The sequence below is a fragment of the Eremomyces bilateralis genome, assembly GCF_010015585.1.
Source record: "Eremomyces bilateralis CBS 781.70 unplaced genomic scaffold P152scaffold_1, whole genome shotgun sequence".
Taxonomy (NCBI): Eukaryota; Fungi; Ascomycota; class Dothideomycetes; order Eremomycetales; family Eremomycetaceae; genus Eremomyces; species Eremomyces bilateralis.
The window spans coordinates 2,261,673-2,284,503 of NW_022985067.1; the positions used below are offsets into that span (position 1 = coordinate 2,261,673).

Below are 22,831 nucleotides of genomic sequence, written 5' to 3' on the forward strand. Positions count from 1 at the left end.
GCGAACAACGGAAGACGGGCCGGCCCCTGAGGTTCGGATAGAACTTGAAAGACCGACGTAAATCCAAGTAGCGGTACGGAGTACACTACGGAATACCTCCCTCGACCTTATTCGGATAACCAGTAATTAAGGCCTATCTCCGTCACCCCGCGTATAACTGGTGTCTGAGTTGGGACAGGGATCACCTGTGCTCCATAGACCATAAGGGCCGAAATGCTAAAATTCCGTCTGAAGTTAGTGTTATTATCCGTTATCCGGTTATCGTGATGTAGTCGCGCACAGTCTCGGTCTCGGACAGGGCCGAATCCTGGCCGTCACCTTCCGCAACATGAACCAATCTACATTATAAATACCTACCGTACTCTGCCTCGATTTATCTTGAGTCATGGGTGTGATTGTGCCTGCATGATTTCTTAATAACATGCCCATAGCGCTTTCGGCAACCACCTAATCAAACCTCATCAGGGTCCCCTGGTTCCCTCCACAACCATGGCCAAATCCGACGCAGAGATAAGAAAGCGTATCATCACCCACATGAACAAAGACCACTACGACAGCGTATATATACCCCAACTCTCCCCCCACCCCAATTAATCCTCTCCAGATCATCCGCTACGTCCAACACTACGCCCACTGCTCGCCCTTCCACGCCCGCAACGCCACCCTCACCGACATCACCACCACCCACCTCACCATCCAATGCGGCACGCACACCTACCCGATCCCGCTCACCCCTCCGCTCGGCTCCCTCTCCGAGGCGCGCCCCCGTCTCGTCGCCATGAACCGCACCGCCACCGACCACCTCGGCCACTCCGCCGTCACCGTCAAGCAGTGGGTCCCGCCGCTGGGGGTCTACGCTGCGACGTTCCTGATGTGCGTGCTGGGGTTTTTCGTGCTGTCGCGGGACGCGCACATGGCGCCGGGGAGCTGGGCGTATGAGTATGGGTTGAAATATGGGGGGGATGCGTTCACGGGGTGGTTGAGGCGGTATCGGGGGGTGGGATTCGGGTTGATGTTGGCGATTCATGCGACGGAGGCGATGGTGATGGCGAGGGGGAAAATGGTGAGGCATGCGGTGCCGGTGGGGAGCGGGTTGTGGTGGAAGTGGGTGGGGGGGACGTTTGTGGATGGGGTGTGTAGCTTTCACAGGTTTGATGCGCTGGTGGCGCGGAGAGAAAAAGAGATGGGGAAGAAGGGGCATTTGGTAGGCGGGGTGGAGAGCGGAAGGAGTTAGGGGAGTTTTATTTTATTTTATTATGATACCATTGATTAGATGCGCTAGATCGTGATCATGAGGGTATAGGTATGGGGACTATTTGAATACTTTGTGGTAGTATTACCAGTCTATATATCCACTAAGACTCCTGGCCCCCTTAAGCACGAAACCGTTTAGTACAAAGGAGATGGCCGTCTCACGGCGCCTCATAGATCGGTTGCTGAGCCGGCGGGTGGGTTGGCGTTCCTGCCGAGGCTCCCCCCTGCGCCAGACCTACTGGAGGAGGAACTGGTGAACTGTGCTGCGACGTTCCCCCCGGCTTCTGGTCCGTTTCCGTGTGCGCCATGCCTTTGGGATCGTAGTAACTGGTGGCAGCACCCGCGAACGGCGGAGGTGGAGCGCCATAGGGCGTAGCCGGTTGCATATTCGGGTTGTATTGCTGCTGCATGTACGGGGGTTGATTCGGGTCCACGTAGGGTTGCGTACCGGGCGGTGGACCGTATCCGGGCGGAGCATATCCGGCTGCAGCATATCCGCCTTGCGGGGGCACGGCACCCGCACCCGCGGCCACGGGTGCGGCCGCATCGGTCTTCTTTTTGCGAAGGAGGAAGAAGACGATGGCTCCGATAATGCCGCCCAGTACGGCAATGCCGCCGACGACTCCACCGACAATGGGTCCGATGGCTGTACCCTTTTTCTTGGGTGATGGTACAGAGGAACTGGCTCCGCTAGCGAATCCGTTGTTTGTCGAGAGTGTGGAGCTTGTGATGTCGGGGTCCTCGGCACCATCGGCTGTGGTCCCAGTGCCCGACGGAGCCACTTCTTTCGTTATGACGGTCACACTGCCGCTGACTGTGCTCGTGAGGGTTTCACTGCTGTCCGAGCTAGATGGAGATCCAGAGCGGGAAGAATATGTCGGATAGACATGAGCCGTTAGGCCATCCGAAGTCGATCGACATGCGAAGCCGGTAAACGTGTGGGAGCCTGTGTACGAGTATGCAGTTTCGCAATATGGCTCAGTTGCCTCCGTGCTGGGATTGTCAGCATACCAGGTAACATGGAATATGATCAGGTTGGACATACCAAATTCGAAGACGATCATCATTCGAGCACGACGATCCACAAATTGATATGCTTTCATGAGGTACGCAGGAAGTTTTAAACTTGCATTGGGCAGTTCTTGTTGAAATGCAGCATGCATACGCGGAGAAATCTGTATTCGTGGCACAGATATACGGCGATGAACAGAACCTTCGAGACGCTGGACGAGGTTAGCAAGGACATTCAATGCTTCAAGAGACGCTCTTCGGCCTACTTCTAACGTGTTCCTCGTAACCACAGATGTCTGTCACGCCTCTCTTTTCATTAAAGATATCCAAAAGGTCTATCGCGCCCTGAGTAGTTGCAGGGCTGAAACCCTGATAGTCAGCCATTGCATCGAGGCCTGGAGTTGGAAAAGCGCCATCCCAAGGCATCGCAACCGCTGCTCCGAAGAGCATCGCGACATAGAGAAACCTCGCCATGTTGGTCAAAACGAGAGTTTACGACTGCAAAGTCGAGGTGAAGGCTCGAAAGACAATCAAAATCGAACAATTGGTGGGCAGGATCACCCTTTTAGCCAGGATTATCGTATGCATCCAGATTCCAGCGCGTATTCCACAATATGCAGTGGTCTAAGCCTTGTTGGTTTTCGGCGGTGCTCAAGGCAGAAGATGTCAGCAGATATCCGGAAGGAGTTAGATTATCAAGAGAATCAGTCTTGAAGAAAACTAGGGGGAGCACCATGGCTACGTTGGCCAATGCATCAGGGTAATGTATCTGCTGGCCAAGAGCCCAAGGCGCGATGGAAGCCGGAGTTGTCGGATGTGCGATTGAAGAGAGAAATTACCCAATAGGCATGGGAAAACTCGGCTGCTCTTTGACCTCGTATTCACGACATGGCGGAATTGAAATTGAAGCGAAAAGGAAATGATCGACCGCCGATGAATGGCCAATGGATAAAACAACCTCGCCATCTGATGCTGGATTAAACTGCTGTTCTTACTTATATAAGGTATGTAATATTCCACCTTTTGATTGACTAAAAGACTTGACTATCACCACTCAGAAACGAAATGCTTCAGATAAACAACACTGGAATGGTTTCCACGCTATTAGAGTTAGGAAAGCCCAAGTCGTAATGCGGTTAGCGTGGAATGGCACATGTTACACAAGTGAAGAAAAGGGGCTGTGAAATGTGAATCACAATTTATAGAAACATGACAAGGGTTAGAACATTTCCATCCTTACTGCCTGGTCATCGGATTGTTTCACCATGTCGTCCAATCCTCTTCCTGTGCTTCCAGTCAACGAGTCAGCATTGATCGATGCTCGACGCTCGTTATTCAAAGGCATCCTTAGCCGACCGATGAACAAACCAAGAATTCGGGATGAAAACTTCCATCTTGACCTTTGTCCTCATTAGGAATAGCCAATAGCTACGGAGTACTAAGGAATGAGTTCCTTGTATGGTAGGGTAGCATCACTCTTAATGAGCAATAATATGGACCGAGTTCTAACTACACCAGCATTTTAAGTCCATCTTTCTTGTTCTCTTGATAATGTTGCATTAATTGTCACCCATGTTATCAATAGCTATACGGATATTGTGTGACGCTTCTCGGGGAGTGGTTTCACAACCTTTCTCTCATAAAGCCAGTCAATATCATCGTTCTCCGTAAACTAAACTCCGCGACCCATCATTAAACAAACATGATGTGTTCCCCTCAAACTGCGATGAGGTGCATCAAACCATCAATCATCGCACCGTCTCGCCTCACATTTCTTGATCCCTAGTGCAGCAGTCAGACCCTGACCCTCCCCGACGGCCGCATCCTAGGCTATGGCGGATTCGGCCACCTCAATGATTTCCCCGTCATCTACTTCCACGGCTTCCCCTCCCCCCGCCTCGAACCGCATGTCATCGACAAGCTCACCCGCCGACGCCGCATCCGCGTCCTGTTGCTCGACCGTCCGGGATTCGGCCTCTCGACCTTTCAGCCCGGACGACGGATCATAGATTGACCGGCTGATGTGCGAGCGTCCGCGGAGCACGTGAAGCTGAAGCAGTTTGCGATCATAAGAGACTCGGGGGTAGGCCGTATGCTTCAGCGTGTGCGTATAAGCTGCCGAAGGAGATGATGTCTGCAGTCGGCATGCTTGCAAGGGCGCCGCTGGGGAGGCGGGGGTACATGATGTGGTGAAATACAGGCGCGTCGCGGCGGTGGTGGCGAGCTCTGTCCCAGGGGCTTCAGGGTCTTCACGGATGCGCTGGTGGGCGTTGGTCGCTTTATCGCGCCGTCTGGGCCGGGTGAAGAAGCGGATTGACACCTGGTTGGAGCTAGAACGTGGGGAAGGTAAGGTTGAGGCGAAGAGTGAAGTCTCGAAGGAAGGGAGCAGTGAGTCACCAGTAGCCGAGAAAGAGGAAGACTAGACGATAAAGAGAAGAGGGAGCAGCTTTTCCGCATCGTATTTGATGGGTTTGCGCGGATCTCTTAAGCGATGGTACAGGAAACGCAGTTATTATCGGCGAATAGATGGGGGTTCAAGTTCGAGGATATATCCTTCAACCCTATTCTGATATGGCACGGCACAAAGGATGCCAATTCTCCAATCTCCATGATAGGGATGCATGGCGAAGCGTCTGCCACACGGCGTTTTTCGGGGGTTCGAGGGCGAGACTCGTTATACCCTGGTGAACCTTAAACGAATTACGCAGATCTTGACGGAGCTGGACCCATTAGAGGAGACATCGACGGTAAGAGAGTATGGGCTAGGGGATGTCCATGGGATGCATTCATCATTTAGATATACCTGTAGGCATGTAATTATAGGTTGATAGGATAGCGATCACCCTCTCGTACTCAATTTCAAATCAACCGGTCTACCCGGCTCTTTCATGCTTTCACCTTCAGGACAAGAACTATTGAGTCGAAGCCGTCCAGTAATTGTATGTATTAATATTACGCGTCCCTTGACTGACTACCGGAGGCTCGGAAGTCGGAAGTTAGACCACGATTGACTATTAGGGCCGAGGGGCAAGGGCGGTGGGCACACGCCACGTGTGGTTGACAGAGGCCCGACGTCTAGGGAGGCCTCCGCTGATTGGTCCAACTTCACCGCCATCCATACCTGTACAGAGAGATATCAAACTCGTGCTTTTTGGTCCCAACATCTTTATTCTTCCTCTTTATCAAGTATTAGCGGACATTGCATTGGATTTCCCTTGTCCAGTCAGACATCCCTTGTCTAAGGAACTAATCATCATGCTTCAAAACAAGTGTTTTCTTCCCCTTCGTGCTACAGGACGCGACGCTCTTATCAGTTCGAAAACTGCGTCTCGACCTCTTGTGAGATGGCACGGTTCGCAATTTCTTGCTTTTCCAAAAAGAAACCTACATTCGTCTCCAGTACATGCGGCATCTCGTCCGAGTCCAGTGTATTTAAAAAAATCTTCGAAAGACCAGAGGGCTGAAAGCAAGAAAGAGTCAGAAGGCAGTGCAGCGCCGAAAAATAATCCTTTCGGTTGGGGTGCCACGGCTATCTTTGCAGTAGCGACAACGTTAATGGCAGAGTCGCTTTTAAGGAATCCGCCTGATCGCAGCTCAACACAATCACTAGAGAAGTCCGCTACGGCTAAGTACAGTGTCTCGCCAGACACATTACGCAAGGCGATTGGACAACTCAAAAAGGACATTGCCGCGGACCGAATCATACGGGATGTCGGAGAGTGCACCAATAAGTCAAGTACCGCATGGTCTCCTGCCCCGGAAGAGACGGACTGCCCTTCGTTTATCGTCTACCCCATCTCGACCTTGGAAGTGAGTAAGATAGCGAAGGTATGCCATGAGTTAGGGATCCCCATGCTGCCATACTCAGGCGGAACCAGCCTTGAAGGAAGCCTGGCAATGACTACCAAAGGTGGTTGCTGCATTGACTTCAAGCTGATGGACCGCGTCATTGGAGTCAATAAAAAGGATATGGACGTTGTCGTGCAACCGGGAGTCGATTACATGGAATTGAATCAAACGCTCGCGGAACAGAATCTCTTCTTCCCGCCTGACCCGGGCCCAGGCGCCAAGATCGGTGGCATGATTGCTCAGGGTTGCTCAGGCACAAACGCATACCGATATGGGCCGATGAAGGAGTGGGTCCTTGGACTAACAGTCGTCCTCGCCGACGGCACAATCATTAAAACCAGACATCGACCGCGCAAATCAAGTGCTGGTTATGATTTGACGCAGCTCATCGTTGGATCCGAGGGTACTCTAGGGATCGTCACCGAAGCGTCCCTCAAATTGACCAGCAAACCTCAGAACGTTCGCGTTGCGGTCGTTGCATTCCCTTCAATACCAAATGCGGTGGACAGTGCCATCAAGGTCGTCCAGGAGGATCTCCCAGTAGCGGCATTGGAATTGCTCGACGACTTCACCATGAAGGCCGTCAATGAAGCCGGATACTGCGAGAAGCAGTACGCTGAAACAGCAACGCTGTTCTTGAAATTCTCCGGGTACTCGGACCGGATGGTTCAAGAGATTATAGGGAAAGTCATGGATATTGCGAAAGCAAACAACTGCAGCTCATTCGAGATTTCGAAAACGGAACGTGAAGCTAGCGACTTGTGGCAAGCACGTAAAACGGCGTTGTGGAGCGTTCTTGCATTGAGAAGGAAACCAGAGGACAAATTTTTGAGTTCCGATGCCGCCGTCCCTATCTCGAGACTAGGCGATCTAATTGAAGCGACCCAAGCCGATATCAAGGAATCCGGCGTCCTCGGATCTTGTATTGGACACGTTGGAGACGGCAACTTCCATGCTGGCATCCTGTATGACCCCCAGGACGAAAAGATTGCGCGTACCATCATCCAAAATGTCCAGAGGCGGGCAGTTAAAATGAAGGGAACTGTGTCGGGAGAGCACGGCATCGGTCTGGAAAACCGCGACGCGCTGACGGAAGAGCTGGGACAGCAGAGTATCGACACGATGCGAAAGGTCAAGGCGGCACTGGATCCGAAGAATCTGCTCAACCCCGATAAGATATTCCACCAGAAATGGGTCGCGAAAGACAGTTGGATTCCTTTTTCATCGAGCGCGTCATCCAAAGGATACCAGGATCAAGACATTGTCCAGGATATTAAGTCCACGTTGGGTTGGTCTTGATACATAAGGTTATTTCGTGGATCCGAATCTATTCAACATCGTTTATAGGATATTCTGCATCTTCAAAACCCACCGAGGCCTCTGACCCGTTGTACGGCTCCAACCAGCCCTTTGAGCGAAGCGAATCGGCCAGGATCAGCACCAGTTGCACCTTCGGCCTCTCTTCCTTCTTTATCTCTCCAGATGCCGTCATCCTGGGAAATTCCGTAGATACGGGAATCTTCACCTTTGTCAGATATATCAAAGACCAAATGAGGCGAGGACTTACTCTGATTCTTTTCCAACAAGTCCATCCACTCTCGACAAATCTCCTTCGAATCAATCATAACGTTGATCTCCTGGCTATGTGCCCAGCTCTGGGTGTCTTGATTCCCGCTCCCGGTAATACCCACTTCTCCGTCGACGATCATGAGTTTGGTATGGCAACTGCGCTTCTTGTGTCCTGCCCAGATCGGCCGATCTTGATCCGCAGCGACGTACCATTGCACGACTAGTCGCCCTGCAACATCCTCCCCACTCTCTCTCGCCTTTCTCCTGAGTCTTGCGACTGTTGTCTCATTGACGCCGCCTTGTCCAGGCAGCATCTCTCCGGCGTCGTTGTATCCAAGACAGAGATGAAGCGTGACTATGATTCCACGTTTCACTGCGTCAAGGATTGCAGGCTGTAGTACACTGGCATTGAGATCGGGTGTTTGGATGAAGATGGAATGGCGGGCATTCCGAAACGCGGAGAGCCAGGCCTCGTTCTGAGGAGTGTGGATAGAGGAATTGTTCGGTGCTGCCCATGGATTTCGGTTGACTAATGCCATCGCAACGGGAGCGTGCGGCTTGTGCAGCTTCAGAGGGAAGAACTGGACAGGGGTGTCATCTGGCAAAGCTGTTTTCACGTCTCCGCCGAAAGGCTCATTTAGGTGATGTGAAAGCGCGTCGATGGCCGACATTCCCTGCCCTGGTGAAAGCAGTTTCTGTACTGTCCGAACCTCATCCTGGATGCTCTGGGAGAAGCTGAATTCGCGCGGTGACCGAGCCAACTCATCCGACATCCGCGGCTCCTGCGGCCGGGAAAGGTCGATTTTGAAGTTCTCAGCAAACTTTCCAAATTCCGGATCCTCAAATGTGGGCGGGCGTTGTGTCGACGCCGGGCGTGTCAGCGTCTCCAGGGGCGGATCGAGAGCTTCATGCCACGAGATAATGAAATTGTCGTAGATAGAATCGACAATGTCGCCTTCCAGATGAACCATCATTTCAAAGTTCTCGTTGTTCTGAATATTGTTGCTTCCCACCACCCCGACCTTCCTGTCGACGACTAGGAACTTGGCGTGGAAGGTGCCCATCGCCGGCCGATGATAATTCATGACTTGCATGGATACGTTCGGGATCTCGCTTGCTGGCGGCAAGTTCAAGCTGGAGTGCGTATACTCCCTCTCGGATACCATAGTGTGATTCTGGATGAATTGCTTGAGGTGTCCACGGTCATAGATGATCTTTACGTTCGCCTTCTGTCCACGTTCCCCAGCTCTTCTTGACAATTCTTTGAGCGCTTCTCGCAGGACATCGCTTGCCCGGGAACCGACCCAGTAATTCGTGGCTAATAAGACTTCACTCTCTGCTCGAGCAATAAGGTTCGCGATATGTCTAACGCAATCTAGCATCGTTCCTGCGATTGTCGCCGGCACTACGCCAGTTGCACCCATAAGGCATGGGGAGACACAGCCCACACGAGGGTCTGCGTCAATTGGAAGTAGAGCATCGTGAAAGAGACGCAAAAAGAGCTCGCTCGGTTCGCTATTCTTGAACTTTCCGCATTTTCTTGCCCTTTCGAGGCCTGCCTTGGTAGCTCTTTCGATCGCTTTAGGTTCCCTTTCGCCAAAAATATGCGGATGCCGCTTGCCAAACAGATCGTTCTGGATTGATCCCGGCGACCGTGATGGATTTTTTGCAAGCAAAGATGAAATCGACTCGGATTGACATAAGGAAACAATGCGATCTGTCAGAACTTCCGGCATGGCGACGCTCTTTCTCCACAGTTCAAGATGCCAAAGGTAGACGCCAGTCGCTAAAGCCACAACGAAGGTCAACGAATTGGGAATAGTAAAACTCAGATAGAAGTCATAGAAGACTTCGGGGAACATATTGCCACGAAATTGATATAGAAGAGATCAGTGACAGGAATGAACCGGCACGAGGGTAGTGGTAGCTCTGCTGGCTTCCAAGACGCATGATATCTGCCACTCTGGGAAAGCTGGGCATCGAGTCTGGGCAGGATGATTGACCTACTTTGTTCCAGACCTAAGCAAACCAAGAAATTATTCGAGTAATATGGGTATCTAATACTGGTATTAATGGACTCTCTTGGAGATGACGTTGAACGCGTGGTGGCAGACGTGACAAAACGTCTCCGTCTGGTATGACGTCGACTTCCTGATACGGCTAGACTGGCGCCTCGGGAACGACTTCAGATTTACAAACATCCAGCATCTCCCCAACTAAACCTCAAGCGTCCGATTGTCAATTTCAAGTAACTAGTTAGTTAAGTTAACTTAACTAGTTAACTAAGTTAACTTAGTTAACTTAACTAGTTAGTTAAGGTAACTTAACTACTTTCGATTTTTATATGCGGCTGTCAGTCTAGGTGAATCATTCTCGAGTTGAAAATCGTGCATGCGAGGTCGTTGGTCTATGAAATCCGTTTAGAGAGGCCGTCCGTTCTTTGCAGTTCATTCTGCTGTCAAATATGGGAGCCTTGGTGTCCTCTATCCTGTAGACTGATTTATGCAAAGCCAGCAGAGCGCTGCTTTTTCTTAGACCGTTTCATCCTCTTCCGCTTCTTGCTAGATTCTTCTGCCGCAGCCAACAATAACCGTTAAACACAGCTCAAAACTGTGACATCATCTATACTTATCTTAGGACTCGACCGTGCCCAAATCTACTCAACTAAAGGTTGCATTAGATATAGACCTGCTTTTAGAGATAGCAATAGAGCGTAATGAGTTGAACGACACAACTTCAAGATCAATGTTGAGGAATGGATTCATGGCCTTATGGCCTGAGAAAGGGATCACGTCGATCAAGCATGAGTTGACTATATTGACTGTTACACGAAGTGAATGTGACACCGCTTACAACTACCTGTATATTAGTTTTTCCTTTCTCTTCTCTTCCACTTCTTCGTTTCGTTTGGTCCAATACTAGCTATATATCTACAGACAGTTCCATCAGATATCCCCCTGTGTAGCATTGTGACAATCATGCCCGTTCCCTACACCCACGACAGCCGCGTCTGACCGTCATCTTTCGAGTCCGCTTCGACGCCGTCCCGCTCGACCCGCAGCCGCACTACTACCTCGTGCCCATTCTCTACCGCCCACGACAGCGGCGTCTGACCGTCACTGTCCTTTGAGTCCGCTTCGACGTCGACCCGTTCGACCAGGAGCCGTACCGCTGCCTCGTGCCCATTCGCTGCCGCCCACGACAGCGGCGTCCGACCGTAACTATCCTTCGAGTCCGCTTCGATGTCGAGACCTCCATGTTTGCCTTCCAAAAGCTTAGTTGTCAAGTAAACCTGTCCATGCCTCGCTGTGAATTGCAGTCCGCTCGTTCCTTCCGGGAACTGACTACTATAGCCTTCATATTTATAGTCTGACATCGACACAGCTTGTACGGTGGAGTCAACTAAGGTGCTATCGCGGAGAAATTCTAGTGCTAAACAAGAAGTGATGATTTCGACATGTCGTATATGTTCGCTCCAGTAATGTGCTGAGTAGTCGTAAATTGCATTCTCGATGAGCCTCTGTTCGAATGCTCTATCATTAGCACAGCTGCCGCTCCGAAACACGTCGAAAGATAGATACGTTAAGCAGGCTACCGCTATCTCTTGCTGAGCGCTAGTGTTCCATACCAGGCGTATGCGCTCAAAGTACTCCTATGTCGTATAGTGCACGAGCCGGATGATGTTGCTCTCCTCGTCTACAGTAACAAGCCCAGCGCAGACGGAGGAAATGTCTTCCACGTCATAAACACTGTCATGGTTCAGAGCTTTATCGCCTGGCTCGATAGCCAGCGCATGGCATAGCTCTCGAGTAGTAAGTGGTCTCTGAGCATATGTTATCCAGAATAAAGCACGCCTAGCCAGCGAACGGTCATCTTCTAGTTGTCCGTCTATTCGCTTGATTGCCTCTCCATAGGCTTTTTCGAGCGCCGTCGAGCCTTTAGATAGCTTCTCTAGCGTGAAAATAACACTCTGTTTATTCCTTTTGTCAAGGAGCGAGTCGACGTGAAGACGCGCGAGAAGGAACCTGACCACTCCGTAAGTAAAAAGGCTTTGCAGTTAAACCGCTAGAGAGCACCTACATGCCATCAACGGCTTCCGCAATCTTGTCCTGAACAAGATGCTGGAGCTCCTCGTCGCGTCGAATGCATTTCGGTAGACGTGGTATCCGACCCTCTATAAAACGTCTGACGTCCGAATCACTGGCTCGCACCTCTAGAGTTGGGCTTGATCGAAATCTCTGCGTTACTTCGGGAATAAATCGGGAGGTAAGCATATAGTAATGGTACCAGAGCTATGTTTGGCTTGCAATCGAATGACGGTTCATTTTCAAGGACTAGACAGCTATATCCGCTGCATAGCACATGTGACATGTCCTCAATCTGATCGTCGAGAATATAATTTCAGCATTAAAATCGGGCGATCACAACGTGGCGATGGCAGCTTGTATTCTTACTCCGTATAATTAGATTCAGGGAACTTGACCTGGAAAATTGCAGGGAAATATGGGGAGTTCTCCAGGTCATTTTCCCTCGAGGCTTCGCTGGAGTGATAACAATACCTACGCGCTTGCCAAGCACCCCAGAAGCTTTCGGCCAATCAATCCGGCGCTGGTGGTGCTGTGGGCATCTTCCAGCATCGTCTACGGTCTAGACCGGAAACTCCACGGTTGAAGGGTTTGATAGTTGTTACAAACTTTATTTCAACAGTACAGAAGCAGCTTTGCAGCCCCAAAATTAATGCTTTGGAGCTTAACAAAAACGCGCTCGAAGACAAGGTTACTCACGAACTTGGAATGATCCGCTGACAACGAGAAGAGTTTGAAAAGATGCAAAATATTCTCATAAAAATAATCAAAAGGAAAATCTGAAAAACAAATCTTTGATAGGCTGGGCCTTTCACTTAAGTAGCGCCTCCATTCGCACCATCCCCAGCAAGGGAGTCGAGGAAACCCAAGTCTATCCCTGATAGATTCCAATTCATGAACGGCCATTCTGCATCGGGAAGTTGCTCCAAAGACTGCAAAGTTTGTTCGACCCCGTCGAGGCTCAGTGCTGCTTCGTCAATCTGGGGATATACACCGTCGGTTGCTGTTGGTAACTCCTGACTCGGTACAGCTTCAGTGGGCAATACAGAAATATCATTCGCGGCTCGGTTGATAAATGATCCCACCTTAGAATGAAGCTGTTCAAGTGCGTCGATCAAGTCCGTAAGCCGTTCTCGAGGGGACATTTGGCCAAGGCATGACATTGCCCTCCGATAGTATCTATCATGTGTATCGTAAGAACTCAAGTCGTGCAGTGTGGCTAAAGCTAGGATAAAGCAAGCGGTCTCAAGGAATAATTCGTGATTGCAGAGTATCTGAGAGGATCCAAGTCAGTTGAGTTCCTGGAGACTTTCATGATAAAGAGTACCTCAGCCACTGGATGTAATGAGATAACAGTGTCCGCAAGGACAATGATGGATCGAGCAGCGTCAATGCAACGATCGCAAGCATCTTGCAAAGTCGAGTCGATGGTGAGCATGAGGGACTGGGTTGGTGTCAGGCTCTCTGAGTCCGTTTGACGTCTAAATTCAAGCGACAGGAGCAGGAAAGGCCTGAAAGTTAAACAGACGATATTGAAGTATTCTGGCATTTGTCAGTAAGAGCAGCCTAACCGTGTAAAAAGTCATACGTACCGTATGAGAGAACAACGTGCTGTACCAGATTTTCGCTGCTGTTGTGTTCTAGAGGCTTTCCGATAAATATTTCTAGATCTGATTCCAAAATTCGCCGGAGTGATTGCAAATCATGAAAAATCTTATAGGCCGTCTTGAGATCAGCGTTGATAGTGGTATGGCAACACCGATAGAGTTTGTGTATTTCTTGCATCACTTCACACATTCTGAATAATGCCCAGGTGAATGTGCCGTGTTCCGGGATAGAAAAATCCATATCGCTTATCTGGAGCAATATGGGCCATCCAAATGTGAGAGAAACAAGGCTGCTAAAGTGTAAGCAACCCATTTTGCTGCCATGCGCCACAACTTTGACTTTAGCACCACTTACGTCTCGTAACAATACACGGACCAGAATGTACGGGTCGCTTCTGCGGACTTATGATGTGGTTGCCGATATGACGGGTCTAGTCGATGCAGTCCGGCTGCCAGTGACTTTTGTAGACTGCGGCCTAGAATGAGGTAGGCAACCTGTGGACTGCCCCAAATGAACTCACAATGAGCGTAAACAGTAGCTTGTCAGTTGGAGACGAGCATCAGGCGGGAGATTGACTTATCAGCAATAATTCTGTTTGGACGACCTCCATGTTGATGTCATAAAGTGATTTTTCTGATTCTTTTAATGCTTTCTCGAAGAGAATTTTCCTCCATCCGTCATGTTTGTAGCCTGCTCCAATCGCCAAAGTGGCAAGGACAAGTGCTTTTTCGGAGCTCCCGACAACATTCGATGGATTTGGGTCATAGAGACGTAGGAGGAGAGGCTGCACAGTCTCAGCAGATACCAATGGAAAAAGGTGATGAACTGTCCTGAGATAGACGTCTTGAAAGCCTTTGGCAAGGTCGTACTGAAGGAATGCAACATCCGCATCTTGCGCACTGGGTATAGATCTGAAGGCTCTCTCGCGATAATTGAAAGCATCCAGACTCTCATTGTCATCATAGAACTGCCCCGGGCAAACCAATGGGCTTGAATCTCGAATACTTGGAAGTTCAAGGTGCGCATGAAGATGGCGGAGTAATGAAAAGCTAGACAATGGACCGTACAAGAGTTCCGAAATGCACAGGGAGGAATCTCGAGAAACGTCTGTAACACGGATGCTGTTGAAAATATGCCTACGGGGGAGAGTTGATTGAATCTGTTCCATGCCGATCTCGTTCAATCCTGATGCTTGCTGTTCGATTGAAATACCGCTGGTGGTCGCATGGGATCTTGAATTCAGAGTTCCGTGTTCCAAGTCGGCATCTTCGGAGGTAACCTGGCGTGAATTTCTTGTTCTTGTAACCACCCGGTACCAGCATGTTGCACCGCGCCTTTGACAAGTGATGCATGGACTCTCGCCACTGCAGCGCTGCTTTCTCCGACGACATTCTTCGCATGCTTTTGAGGTGTTCTTTGCATGAGACCCTATTATGTCTCATTCAGTCTACTCTGAAGCATCAGGTGATCTAGTAGACTTACTAGCGGCTTTGGTCATGATGGTGGCCATGGTGTGTGTCATGGACCGTTAGGGGCTAATAATGGTGTCGGGATTATAGATTCGGGGGAAATATCAAGATGTTGAACTTTTATTTCGCCATCGGAATAAACATTATTTCCGATGACGTGGTTGGGTGCCGGGCCATGTTCCGGTAGAGTAATTGATTGATTGGGTCGGCCCAGGGTGGCTATTTAGGCATTCCGGCTTTGTCTCCACTTTTGAGTGATTTGGCCTGGCTCATTTCCACTTTGTACCATGGTTGTGTCTACCACCTTACCAAATCGCTTCCTCTTACCAGTGAGTTACCACTGCTATTTTCACAGTAGAAATATGGGATTGCGAGCAATTGATTATCAGAAACCAAGAAGTTATGGTAGGCTAGAGGTGAAAACTGTTTGGCTTGTACCGGCTTGCAGGCCGAGTCAATTATAAGCCGTTAATTCAGGGTCCAAATACGGTTTTACACAAGCCGATCCGGCTTAAATAGCCACCCTGCGACGGTCGGCCTACGTGGGGAACTAGCTGACTAATCTACATTGTATGAGGTCCATTGTCGATTTTTCTCTCTTGTCCTCCTTGTTTAGATCCAAGTGGCCGAGATGGCCAATACTGATGGTCCTCTAGGTTATCTACTACATATTGGGATTTGGGAACGCTGTTCTTACTCGCGGCGCAGCGTTGCTTTGCGCTTGAGGACATCTCAGCATGTTGTCTGGATCTATCGTCGTGTGTCCAATCTGTTTGTCTCCGCGAAGGCCAGAGTCGCGTTAACCACCTCTGTATCCGGTTTCCATTTATCGATAGGCCCGTCCCTTTCTAGTTACGTATATGCTCCTAGAAGGTAGGCAATGTCATCGTGCCTTCTTCCGACTTTGGCTCTCAAGGTTGCTCTTGGTGTATTCCACAACTCGTAAATGAGGAGAAAACGTTCCACCGTTTCCGTTTCTCCGCATTCGCATGACGACCCGGGAGCGCTTTATCGAGATGTTTGATTAACTTGCCAGTTACGCTTTTACGAAAGCTTCTTGTTTTTGGCGTTGATCTGTCTTACCGAGTTTCAGGGCCACTGTGGGCCGTCTGGGCTGATTCAACCGGTTTAGTGACTCGATGATAGCTTCCTCATGAAATTAGGTGAAATGACTTGTATTGCTTATTCTAAGATGTAGAAGATAGGATTCCTTTTATGGTAGGAATTGTTATGATAACACATTTTCCTGTGTTCTCTTCCTTGACACTTCCAGTCATCCTCTTTTCCAACACTTCCGCCTCTAGGCTCCTGTCGTCGGTCACTTTAGCGTCGGTTAGGATTCTCTGCAAGGCGAGCGATGGGACCATCGGCGTTGTGACTACTATTTCAGCGCGGTCGGCATGCCGGGCAGCGATCCCGACCAGGGAATGCAGTGGCGGTTGGTGGTTCTGCATTTCTTGGTTGGTGATTCGTTTCGTGGAGATTCGGGGAATCCAGGGTGCCACCAAGAACGCTGGTTTGGTTTGTATCTTCCAAAGATCGATCTGCTGGAACGTTCTTTCGGTATGCTCTAGCGGGGACCGAGGGGCTTTATCTGTAGTTAGTGAGGATTCCGGTAGTTGAAAAGTGGTCCTTCACGTTCTTTCGGAAATAACGCTGGGCATTTCCGAACACTGGAAAGAGGGTCTGCTACTTGCCTCAACCCGACGTTCGGAAATATAGCGCCAGCTTTTCAACAGCCTGATGCTCCTATTTCCGCTCACAGCAGTGAACTTACTACGATCTGCATCAGTCAGCAGTGTCCTTCCAGGTCCAAGTGGAGACTATATGAGGACGCTGGCTTGAAGAACCTGATCGCGGATGCCACGACCCATCGGATTTATCAAAGATCGGAGAAACGGGAATAAACAAGCAGGAAGAGTATATAGGAGGCCCGGCATGGCTGAGTCTCTTGAGCTGTATGTTCTCATTCGTCTCGATTTTTGAAGATGTCGGACCTAACATCATGGCAGGCTGGCCAAAGCAACCCCTCTGGAGGACCTTGGCCAGAGCAGGGCGAGAAGCAAGAAGACGGGTCTCGCTCGGAACTAGAGTCATCAGAGGGGCACGACATCCCGTCCAGCTCACCCGACAATGATATCAAGAATGGAAGCTGCTGGACTGGTATCAAGAAGCGCTTGACGGTTACCTTTAAGGATCTTTCTATCCTGGTAAATGAGCGCGGAACCGATTATTGCGAAACCTTCGCTTCACGGATCGATCCAAGAGGGATAATCAACGGCATAAAAGCCAGGAAGCTTCCTCAAAAGGTGAGTGACACAAGAGAGTCTCTTAGTTCTGCTGCTTACGCAAAGAAGCACATCCTTCATCAAGTCACCGGCCAGGTTCGGCCTGGAGAAATGGTATGTCATTGGTGTCCTTCATCACTGCTTCTGTCCTAATCATGCTGTAGTTGCTTGTTGTTGGTCGCCCGGGATCCGGCTGCACCTCTCTACTTCGCATGCTAGCCAATGATCGCGCATCACTCAAGAGCATCCAAGGCGAAGTTCATTTTGGCAACGCGGACCATGTAGAAGCCAAGCAATTCCGGCATCAAATGATACTCAACAACGAGGATGACATTCACTTTCCCACGCTTTCTGTAGCTCAGACTCTGGAGTTTGCTCTGTGGACTAATGTACCTGATTATCGACCAGACGAACTGAAGAAGATTAATCATTACACAAGCAACGCTTCGTCAGATATTCTTGGGTCTCTGGCAATTGGACATACGGCAGACACTCTGGTCGGGAACGAGTTTGTCAGGGGTGTTTCTGGTGGAGAAAGAAAGCGTGTCTCAATTGCCGAAGTCATGGCAGGGCAGGTAAGATCATCATCCTCTCTTGTCTTTTATCCCTGGCCAACTTAAATTGCGTAAAGGCACCCGTCCAGTGCTGGGATAATTCAACAAGAGGCCTTGATGCCAGCACAGCCTTGGATTTTGGTCGTACACTCCGCAGCTCTGCACAGAAGCAAGAGAAAACAGTCATTGCCTCATTCTATCAGACCGGTAATGCATTATATAACCTGTTCGACAAAGTTCTAGTACTTTGCGAAGGAAGAGAGATCTACCACGGCCCGCGAGAACTTGCAAAATCATATTTTGAGGACATGGGCTTCATCTGTCCAAAAGGCGGCTCAGTGGCAGACTTCCTCACCGGGGCGGCGGTTCATACCGAACGCAAAATCAAACCTGGCTTCGAGAGCAGCGTTCCAAACACCGCAGATGAGTTTGAACAGAGGTTCAAACAAAGCAAGGTTTATATCGCCATGATCGAGGACATGGTCGATCCAGCGGCTCTGGAGTACGAAATTGAAGACTTGAAGCAGGCGATGACTCTAGAACGGCAAAAGTCGCCACTCTTCAGGCAGATTCATAGTGCCTATACGGTCAGTTTGTGGGATCAAACGATCGCTTGCGCTGTGAGGTCGGTCTATTCCAGCTCCATATCATATTACTCTGCTGATGTACGACAGATCATTCCAGATCATGTGGGGAGACCGCTGGTCCCTCATAATGAAGGTTGTTTCCGCGCTTGTTCAAGCCCTGATGACTGGATCCTTGTTCTACAACCTTTCCACAACGAGCAGCTCTGTCTTCCTTCGACCAGGAGCACTCTTTTTTGGAATTCTATACTTCTGCTTGCAAATGCTTTCCGAAACCACAGCTTCTTTCATGGGCCGACCGATCATCTCTCGTCACAAACGCTTTGGCTTTTACCGACCTACCGCATACTGCATCGCTGCTGTGCTGGTTGACATTCCGATCGTCTTTACGCAAGTCACAATTTTTACCATTGTTTATTACTTCATGGTTCATTTCCAGGTCTCGGCAGCCAAGTTCTTCACATACTGGGTTGTACTCAACGCTATCACGCTCTGCTTCGCGTCCCAGTACAGGGCAATCGGAGCTCTGTTCCGGCATTTTGGGAATGCATCCAAGGTTTCGGGGACAATTACAATGATCATGATGATTTACTCCGGTATGTGCACCTTCTACGGGCTGATCCCGAATGACGCTAAGTTTAAACTCCAGGTTATTTGATACCATTTACGTCTATGCATGTATGGTTCCGTTGGATATTCTGGATCAATCCTGCTTCATATGCCTTCGAGTCACTCATGGGGAACGAATGGTCCGGCTTGCAGCTTTCCTGCCAGTCTCCACAGTATCTACCATACGGTGCCAGCTACGATAATGATCACTATCGGGCATGCAGTGTTATTGGATCCAACGGAAACACTATCTCTGGAGACGCATATATCGCTTCCCAATACAACTTCTCCAGGTATCATGTTTGGAGAGGTTTTGGCGTCATAATCGGTTTCTGGATTTTCTTTGCTTGTCTTACTGCAATCGGCTTCGAAATGGCAGACAGCACCGGTGGCTCCGCTAAACTCTTATTCAAGCGCGGTAGCAATCCCAGCATTGACGGAGACGTACTTGACGAAGAGAAGACGGTCGTCAGTACACAAACGACAGCGTCTACGGCAGGCCCTGCGACCGAAGAACTGAACAATTCCAGTCACCAATCGATTTTCACTTGGAAGGATCTTGACTACTTTGTCAACGTTCATGGGGACGAGAAACAACTTCTCCAGAAAATTTCGGGCTTCGCTAGGCCTGGTCAGCTAGTTGCTTTGATGGGCACATCTGGCGCTGGGAAGACAACGCTTATGGACGTCCTGGCTCAACGAAAGGATGCAGGGAGAATCGAAGGCTCTATTCATGTCAATGGAAAGCCACAAGATATTACCTTTCAGAGGACCACCGGATACTGCGAGCAAATGGATGTCCACGAATCCACATCCACAGTTCGAGAGTCCCTGTTATTCTCAGCTCGATTGCGACAAGAGCACAGCATCCCGGATCAGGAGAAGGTAGACTACGTGGAGGAAATCATCGACCTTCTTGAGCTCCGCAAAATTAAAGACGCAATTGTTGGAGAACCTGGAGCTGGCCTCAATATCGAGCAACGGAAACGCCTGACTCTGGGTGTTGAGCTTGTCGCAAAGCCTCGACTTCTCTTCCTGGATGAGCCCACCAGTGGCTTAGACGGTCAGAGCGCATTCAACATTGTCCGGTTCATGCGAAAACTTGCAGACAGTGGACAGGTAGTAATTTGCACCGTTCATCAACCATCAGCAGCCCTTTTTGATGCCTTCGACTCCCTCTTGTTATTGGCTAAAGGTGGTCGAACCACGTATTTTGGCAAGACTGGAGAGAACTCGACACATTTACTGGATTACTTTGCCAGGAATGGCGCAACGTGCGACCCCGATGCGAATCCAGCGGAGCATATCATTGATGTGGTTCAAGGTCGCAGTACCACAGGAAAGGACTGGGTTCAGATCTGGGAAGAATCACCTGAACGGCAGAATATGATGCAAGAACTTGAAAGCTTGGATAGAGAAGCTTTGCAGCACGCGCCCATTATTGATGAAGAAAGCCAACACGATCAGGTCCATGACTTTGCGACACCCATCCCATATCAGATTCGTCTGGTAACCATACGCCAGTCAATTGCCTTGTGGCGAAATCCAGACTATGTTTGGAACAAGATTCACATGCATATTTTGCAGGCGCTCTTTGCTGGATTCACATTCTGGATGATTGGAGATGGTAGCTTCGACCTCCAACTTAGACTAATGGCCGTTTTCAATTTCGTCTTCGTGGCACCAGGCATGATCAACCAGTTGCAACCTCTATTCTTGCGAAACAGAGACGTATTTGAGACCCGGGAGAAGAAGGTAGTCACCCGTCCGAATCACAAAATGGAACGCTTACTGATCCTCTACTGTAGTCCAAAACATACCACTGGCTCGCTTTCATTGTTGCTGAATGCGTCTCGGAAATTCCATGGTTGATCATCTGCGGCACGGTTTACTTCGCATGCTGGTACTTTACAGCAGGCTTCCCTGTACAAGCGTCAATATCGGGTCAAATCTACGTACAAATGCTTCGTAAGAACTTCGGCGCGTCTAAACTGAGGTCTTGCTAACTCGATTCCAGTATACGAATTCCTCTATACTGCCATTGGCCAAGCCATTGCTACCTACTCTCCGAATGCCTACTTTGCCTCCCTCCTGAATCCTGTCATCATTGGAGCAGTTCTCATCAACTTCTGCGGCGTCGTAGTGCCATACGATCAGATTGTCGTATTTTGGCGTTACTGGATCTACTATCTCAACCCCTTTAGTTATCTTGTGGGAGGGCTTCTCGCCGCTCTCCTATGGGATGTTCCAGTTAACTGCAAGGGAAGCGAGCTTACCGATATTCCTCTCCCTTCGGGACAGACCTGTGGGGAATACATGTCGGCGTTCCTGGGTAACAACGCCGGCTACATTGTGGACGGCAACAGCACATCTTCCTGCCAGTATTGCCCTTACAAGGCTGGAGCAGAGTATGCCCAAACTTTTAATCTCAAGGCCAAATACTACGGCTGGAGAGACGTGGGTATCACAGCCCTCTTCTGTATTGCGTCGTATGGCTTGGTAGTTCTCATGATGAAGATTAGAACCAAGGCCACGAAGCGATCATCAGATTAGTTGATTTGGTGGAGGTTGAGGGCGACGTAATATGGCAATTTGTTGACAGCGAAGGATGTAGGAATTGTCGTCGACGGTCGGAGTGGGATTGTTTTGCATCAGGAGTTTTATGGTTAACTAGGACATATCATAAGGGTTATCTCAGCAAGCTCAGACGGTATCCAAGACGGATGGTCCTGCGCGTACACGTTAGGTATTCTACACGTACACGTCCCCGGCTTCTACACGTACCGTACACGTCCCCAAATATGGTTAGCCTACTAGTTTCTGTGACCACCAACTCGCTCAACGTGCAGCTGCAGAACTCGCGGAAATGGTGATAGAAGTATTAAATATCAACTGTCAGAGATCAGAATGTCTCCTGTCCTCCAATTTCCTATCCATGACCCCATATTCCTAACTATGACAACGCATCATGCATCCCGCGATGTTACCAGCCCCCCATTCTTTGCTTTTTCGCTCGTCTTGAGCAAGTCAAGGTCTCTAGGGCCATGAAATGTATACAGAACTTAAATATGGACGTATTCCCGCAGTTTCTATACTCATTAGGATCAAGGTCAATCTATCTATGCTCTTTTGGAATCTAACGGTGTTTTCCCACTGTATCGCTGCAATGATCACCTGATTGAGCAAAACCGCCATTTATCTCACATCAACGCCAATCTTGTTCTAAATATGGCTCTCCGCCCAACTAATTCGCTGGGCCTAGTCCCGTATCTCGATCCGTCAGATTTTGATGGAAATGAGGAGGGAGGTGAGGAGGGAAGTGAGGAGGAAAGTGAGGCTGGAGATAGTGATATGGAGGAGAGCTTTGCGACTGCAGACGAGGAGATTAACGATGAGGTCGACCAAGATATAGAGGACTTACCTGACTCCTTCTTCAACGACTTCCTAAATACGATACAGGAGGACTATATCAATCTTTCCGCCCCACCGGTCCAGCCTGATCAAGGCTGGAAAGATATCGACGATGCCTACCAATATCTCCTCCAATACGCGCGTGATCGGCGTTTCGGTATCCGTAGAGGTAAGACCTTTACGGATAAGTACTGGGATGAGAAGAATCGTGCCTGGTTCGAGTGCGATCGGTCCGGAAAACCTCCCAAAATCTCGTCCTTAATCCGCAAGACTGGAAGCTCGAAAACCGGCTGTGGATGGGCGGTTAAGATCAAACTCGACCGTGATACGCGGCGTTGGGTTATTCATACCATGGTTCTAGGGCATAACCATAACGTTGTCTCCTCGGCATCAGCTCACCGCAGCCACCGCAAATTGACTGTGGAACAGAAGCAGGAAATTGACAAGATGACAATGGCTGGATGTACGCCAAAACAGATCTATAACGCCATCCAATCCGGCACAGATTTGATCAGGAGAGATATATATAATCGACGCGAC

General features: G+C 49.6%; 8 protein-coding genes across 8 annotated transcripts; 3 read left to right on the forward strand and 5 right to left on the reverse strand.

The window, feature by feature from the left end:
* Positions 1–175: 175 nt before the first annotated feature.
* On the forward strand, positions 176–1,234 carry P152DRAFT_427593 (integral membrane protein-like protein; the record flags this gene model as incomplete). The annotated part of the gene is made up of 2 exons (XM_033677304.1): positions 176–558; positions 605–1,234. Exons 1-2 carry the CDS (start codon positions 490–492, stop codon positions 1,232–1,234), a joined length of 699 nt encoding a protein of 232 aa, XP_033539260.1. The 5' UTR covers positions 176–489.
* P152DRAFT_454203 (uncharacterized protein) lies at positions 1,089–2,973 on the reverse strand. The gene is made up of 3 exons (XM_033678548.1): positions 2,532–2,973; positions 2,300–2,477; positions 1,089–2,247 (listed from the first exon to the last, which is right to left on the reverse strand). The coding sequence occupies exons 1-3, from the start codon at positions 2,737–2,739 to the stop codon at positions 1,413–1,415; spliced, it is 1,221 nt and encodes a 406-aa protein (XP_033539261.1). The 5' UTR covers positions 2,740–2,973; the 3' UTR covers positions 1,089–1,412.
* A 1,117-nt stretch (positions 2,974–4,090) lies between these two features.
* Positions 4,091–4,888, reverse strand: P152DRAFT_445681 (uncharacterized protein; the record flags this gene model as incomplete). Its single annotated transcript, XM_033677869.1, has 2 exons — positions 4,091–4,684; positions 4,826–4,888. The coding sequence occupies 2 exons, from the start codon at positions 4,886–4,888 to the stop codon at positions 4,091–4,093; spliced, it is 657 nt and encodes a 218-aa protein (XP_033539262.1).
* Positions 4,889–5,820: 932 nt separating this feature from the next.
* On the forward strand, positions 5,821–7,413 carry P152DRAFT_386897 (D-lactate dehydrogenase; the record flags this gene model as incomplete). Its single annotated transcript, XM_033675856.1, has 1 exon — positions 5,821–7,413. One exon carries the CDS (start codon positions 5,821–5,823, stop codon positions 7,411–7,413), a length of 1,593 nt encoding a protein of 530 aa, XP_033539263.1.
* A 62-nt stretch (positions 7,414–7,475) lies between these two features.
* On the reverse strand, positions 7,476–9,419 carry P152DRAFT_387007 (phospholipase D; the record flags this gene model as incomplete). Its single annotated transcript, XM_033675864.1, has 2 exons — positions 7,476–7,633; positions 7,682–9,419. The coding sequence occupies 2 exons, from the start codon at positions 9,417–9,419 to the stop codon at positions 7,476–7,478; spliced, it is 1,896 nt and encodes a 631-aa protein (XP_033539264.1).
* Positions 9,420–10,672: 1,253 nt separating this feature from the next.
* On the reverse strand, positions 10,673–12,161 carry P152DRAFT_510823 (uncharacterized protein; the record flags this gene model as incomplete). The annotated part of the gene is made up of 3 exons (XM_033682685.1): positions 11,764–12,161; positions 11,384–11,708; positions 10,673–11,335 (listed from the first exon to the last, which is right to left on the reverse strand). Exons 1-3 carry the CDS (start codon positions 11,955–11,957, stop codon positions 10,673–10,675), a joined length of 1,182 nt encoding a protein of 393 aa, XP_033539265.1. The 5' UTR covers positions 11,958–12,161.
* A 282-nt stretch (positions 12,162–12,443) lies between these two features.
* P152DRAFT_454207 (uncharacterized protein) lies at positions 12,444–14,942 on the reverse strand. Its single transcript, XM_033678549.1, has 6 exons — positions 14,859–14,942; positions 13,957–14,804; positions 13,731–13,903; positions 13,361–13,665; positions 13,096–13,310; positions 12,444–13,042 (listed from the first exon to the last, which is right to left on the reverse strand). The coding sequence occupies exons 1-6, from the start codon at positions 14,884–14,886 to the stop codon at positions 12,584–12,586; spliced, it is 2,028 nt and encodes a 675-aa protein (XP_033539266.1). The 5' UTR covers positions 14,887–14,942; the 3' UTR covers positions 12,444–12,583.
* A 1,891-nt stretch (positions 14,943–16,833) lies between these two features.
* On the forward strand, positions 16,834–21,433 carry P152DRAFT_470035 (uncharacterized protein; the record flags this gene model as incomplete). The annotated part of the gene is made up of 8 exons (XM_033680936.1): positions 16,834–17,154; positions 17,203–17,247; positions 17,298–17,708; positions 17,765–18,312; positions 18,362–18,867; positions 18,921–20,635; positions 20,689–20,848; positions 20,898–21,433. 8 exons carry the CDS (start codon positions 16,834–16,836, stop codon positions 21,431–21,433), a joined length of 4,242 nt encoding a protein of 1,413 aa, XP_033539267.1.
* Positions 21,434–22,831: the final 1,398 nt, after the last annotated feature.